General features: G+C 38.9%; 1 protein-coding gene across 1 annotated transcript in view; it reads left to right on the forward strand.

Annotated features, from left to right (window-relative positions):
• EAH_00034060 (hypothetical protein, conserved) overlaps positions 1-3,816 on the forward strand; it is a gene marked incomplete at both ends in the record, with an annotated part of 7,208 nt that overhangs the window by 2,675 nt on the left and 717 nt on the right. Inside the window, 4 exons of the mRNA XM_013395827.1 lie at positions 322-837; positions 1,306-2,062; positions 2,505-2,863; positions 3,454-3,628. Of these exons, the coding sequence (XP_013251281.1) occupies positions 322-837; positions 1,306-2,062; positions 2,505-2,863; positions 3,454-3,628 (1,807 nt within the window). The remainder of the gene's footprint in view (positions 1-321; positions 838-1,305; positions 2,063-2,504; positions 2,864-3,453; positions 3,629-3,816) is intronic.

Here is a 3,816-nt window from a genome sequence, read left to right on the forward strand (position 1 = left end):
TATATATATATATATATATATATTATATATATTATATACATATATTTTACATATATATTTATTTATATATTATTTATATACATATGTAGGAATGCCTTTATATGTATATACGCATGTACGTTTGTATATATATATATACATTTATATATCTAAATATATATGTATATTCATATATGCTTTATAGAATATATGTGTATGTTTGAGCACATTCGTTTATCCACCCTACAAATATATATATATATATATATATATATATATATATATCACGAAAACGTTCGCATGTCTCCCCTGCTGCTGCTGCTGTTGCTGCTGCTGCTGCAGTGCCTGCTTCTATGCTTGCGGGTCTTTCTGCTGAGGAACGAGGACAGCTTCAGGTGTATAAGGCGAAGAAGTGGGCTTTGCAAATTGTGCAGCGAGTGTTTACTCGATTTGGAGATCAGAAGATGCTGAAAAGAGAAAGAAGAAAAACAGAGAAAGATGAAGATGCAATGGCGAGAGCCTTTGGAGAGCACTTCGTCAATAACTGGGCAAGGAGATTAACTGAGGAGCTGCTGCTGCTGCTGCAGCAGCACGTGCAGCAGCAGCAGCAGCAGCAGGTGGTGTGGCTGTCTCCTCGTATGCTGAATCTAACGCTGCAGTATTTATCTCGTGCTGTTGAAAGTGCTTCCCTATACACCCCAATAATAAAGCCTCAAGGAGAGTTTCTTGTTTTTCACGTTTGCTTGCCTTTAATGCATTACTCCAAAGATGATGAAGACACCTGGGAAGCAGAACCTGTTGAATTTATTCGAAGACAGAACGACCCCTTAGAGGCTTTCTCTCAGCCAAGAGAAGCAGGTTCGACTGTACATACACCTTATCTTTATTGTTGTTGTTTATACTATTATATATGCTATATAATACTATAATATATACTATTATATATTTAAATATATATTCTATCTTTTAATAATTATTATTCTAGGGTTTTATTATCAATAATGCTTTTTAATAATGTATGGCACTATGAGTTATCTGTTGCTTTCTTTGTTTTTTTTTCTTTTGCATTGTTTGTATTCTTCTCTTTTCTGTCTGTTTTGTTTTACTCGCTGCTCGTTGCTGTGTTTTGTTTGTTTTGTTTGTTCTGTAATGTGCATCACTCTTCTCTGCTGTTTTAATTCTCTCTCTCTCTCTCTCTCGTCTCTGTCGGGACAGTTGCATTCACTGTTGTTGATGCTGCTACTGCTGCATTTACTGCTGCTGCTTTTTTTGTTGCTGCATTTGCTGCATTTGTTGCTGCTGTTGTTGCTGTTGTTGTTGCTGCAGCGATAGAGTTTGTGAAGAATTTGGTGCGGTATCGTGCGAAAGATTTTTTGGAGCCGATGTTTGTGGCTGTACACCGCGTGTGCACGGAGTATAAGCAGGCGACAGAAGCAGCAGCAGCAGCAGGAGGAGCAGCAGCAGCAGCAGCAATATCGCCTGAAATATGTTGTGCTAAGGATGGAGCGTTAGTTCTTGCGGGTGCAGTATGCGATCGTCTTGCATCTAAGAAGAGACGAGCACCTGTAGAAGAGTTTTTATCTTCTTTTGTACTTCCTGATCTGTGTGCAAGTAATAAATTTCTTCGGTTAAGAGCTTGTTGGGTATATGAAGTCTATTTAGATAGAGTAGAGAAATGGAGAGAGCCTGCTGCTGTTATTGAAGCATTTAATCGTATGGTTTCTCTTCTTACAGACACTGAGCTCCCTGTACGAGTGCAAGCGGGTGTATCTATAAAGGCGTTTTTTGATATAGAGTTAGAACCTCTACAAGAAGTTATTATAAATAATCTTCAGATATTGGTAGAGCGCTTATTTGCTTTAATGCAAGATATTGATAATGATCAAATTGTATGTACAGTTGAGCACCTCGTTATAACCCATGAAGACCATATCTCCCCTCTAGCACAGCATCTTACTGCTGCACTTACGAATGCTCTTCTCGCTATGCTTGATAGAGAAGGTGCAGCACAAATCAACAGAGATACAGATGCAGAAGATGATGCGAGCTTCGCTTCTATTGCTGTACTCAGCACCCTTAAAACGTAAGACACTCCCTATACACTCCAACCCCTCCTACCTAGCTACCTACCTAGCTAGCTAGCTAGCTAGCTAGCTAGCTAGCCACTATATGCACATATATATGATTTGCTTGAATAAACATAAAGGCATTAAAGGGGATGTGCACATTCTGTAGGATATCAGGATGCACAACCGCTTTCTACTTGTGGCTGCTGTTGCTACTTGCTTCTGCTGTTCCTACTTGTTGCTGCTGTTGGTGCTGCGAGGGTCGTTGTTGCTGCGGCTGCGGGGGTTGTTGCTGCTGCGGGTGTTGTTGCTGCTGAGGGTGTTGTTTCTTATGCTGTTCTTGTTGCTGTTGCCGTTGTTCTTGTTCTTGCTGCTGCTGTTGCTGCCATTGTTGCTGCTACTACTGCTGTTGTTGCTACTACTGCTGCTATTACTGCTGCTGTTGCTGCTGGTGTTCAGGGTGCTAGGTACAGTAACAGAGACGCCTCAGGTGTATGTTGAGATTCTTCCTCATTTATTTCCCGCTCTCGATGCACTGATGGCTCCCAACTGCGTTGATCACTTAGAAGACACTTTATCTATTTTATCTTATCTGACTTTTTATCTTCCTACTCCTTTTACTCCAAAGCTCTGGGGGTATTTCAGCATTCTATTTAAAGCTGTCTGTGGGCAACAGCAACAGCAACAGCAACAGCAGCAGCAGCAGCAGCAGCAGATAGGTGAAGGGATAGAGTGTGGCTGGGCTTCAGATCACTTAGAACAAATGCTTCCTCTCTTTAGTAACTTTATTGCAAGAGATCAAGATTCATTTGTTAAGGGTGCAACAGAAGAAGGAATTCCTTATCCTGAATGCATATTTCGAATTGCACAGATTTGCATTCAAGATGCTGATGAAGTAAATACCCCTTTATAACAAACTATATTATTACTTCTTCTTGCTGTTGCTGCTGCTCTTGCTGCTGCTGCTCTTGCTGCTGCTAATTTTGCTGCTGCTGATTTTGCTGCTGCTGCTGATTTTTTTGCTCTTGCTGCTGCTGCTGATGTTGCTGCTGCCGTTGTTGTTTTGTTTTGTTGTTTGTGTTTTTCTGTTAACTTTTTTTTGTATTTTTGTTTTATTCTTTTTAAGTTTAGAATAAATTAATTGCTGTCTTTTATCGCTTTCTTCTGTTTTTTTCTGAGTGTATTTTGCGTTGTGCATGATTATTACTGATATTTTGCTTGCTTGCCTCTCTGCTTAAACAATAATTTATTTTAACTGATTATTATCGCTATTTTGTTTATTCTTCTCTTCAGGTAGAGGCGTGTATGGGGCTTCAGCTGCTGTCTGCTTTGCTGCTAGGGTCTGCAGCAAAGCGCTCAGTTGATTGGGTATTAAGTTTATCTTTAGAATTGGTTTGGTTGTGGGTAGAAAAGGAGCAGAAGGAGAATAAGACTGTTGATAAAGCAACTAAGAGAGCCTTTATTCTTTTCGTTTCATCTCTCCTTATCTATGCCTTAGAACCATCTATACAGCTTCTGCATCAAAAACATATCTTACAGCCTGTACTCACCTTTGTTCTCGATAATGCTGCGCTTGTCGAAGCGTAAGAAAACACAAATCACACACAAAACAAATACAGTGCAGCGAGTTAACACTGATCTTTTTAAGACAGACCTTTATTACAAATGTGAATATATATATATATATATATATATATATATATGTATATATGCACATATATATGCACATTAATTTTTATGTACATATATGTATATATATATATATATATAT

The sequence above is a fragment of the Eimeria acervulina genome, genomic scaffold, assembly GCF_000499425.1.
Source record: "Eimeria acervulina Houghton genomic scaffold, Eah_scaff344, whole genome shotgun sequence".
NCBI classification, from domain to species: Eukaryota; Apicomplexa; class Conoidasida; order Eucoccidiorida; family Eimeriidae; genus Eimeria; species Eimeria acervulina.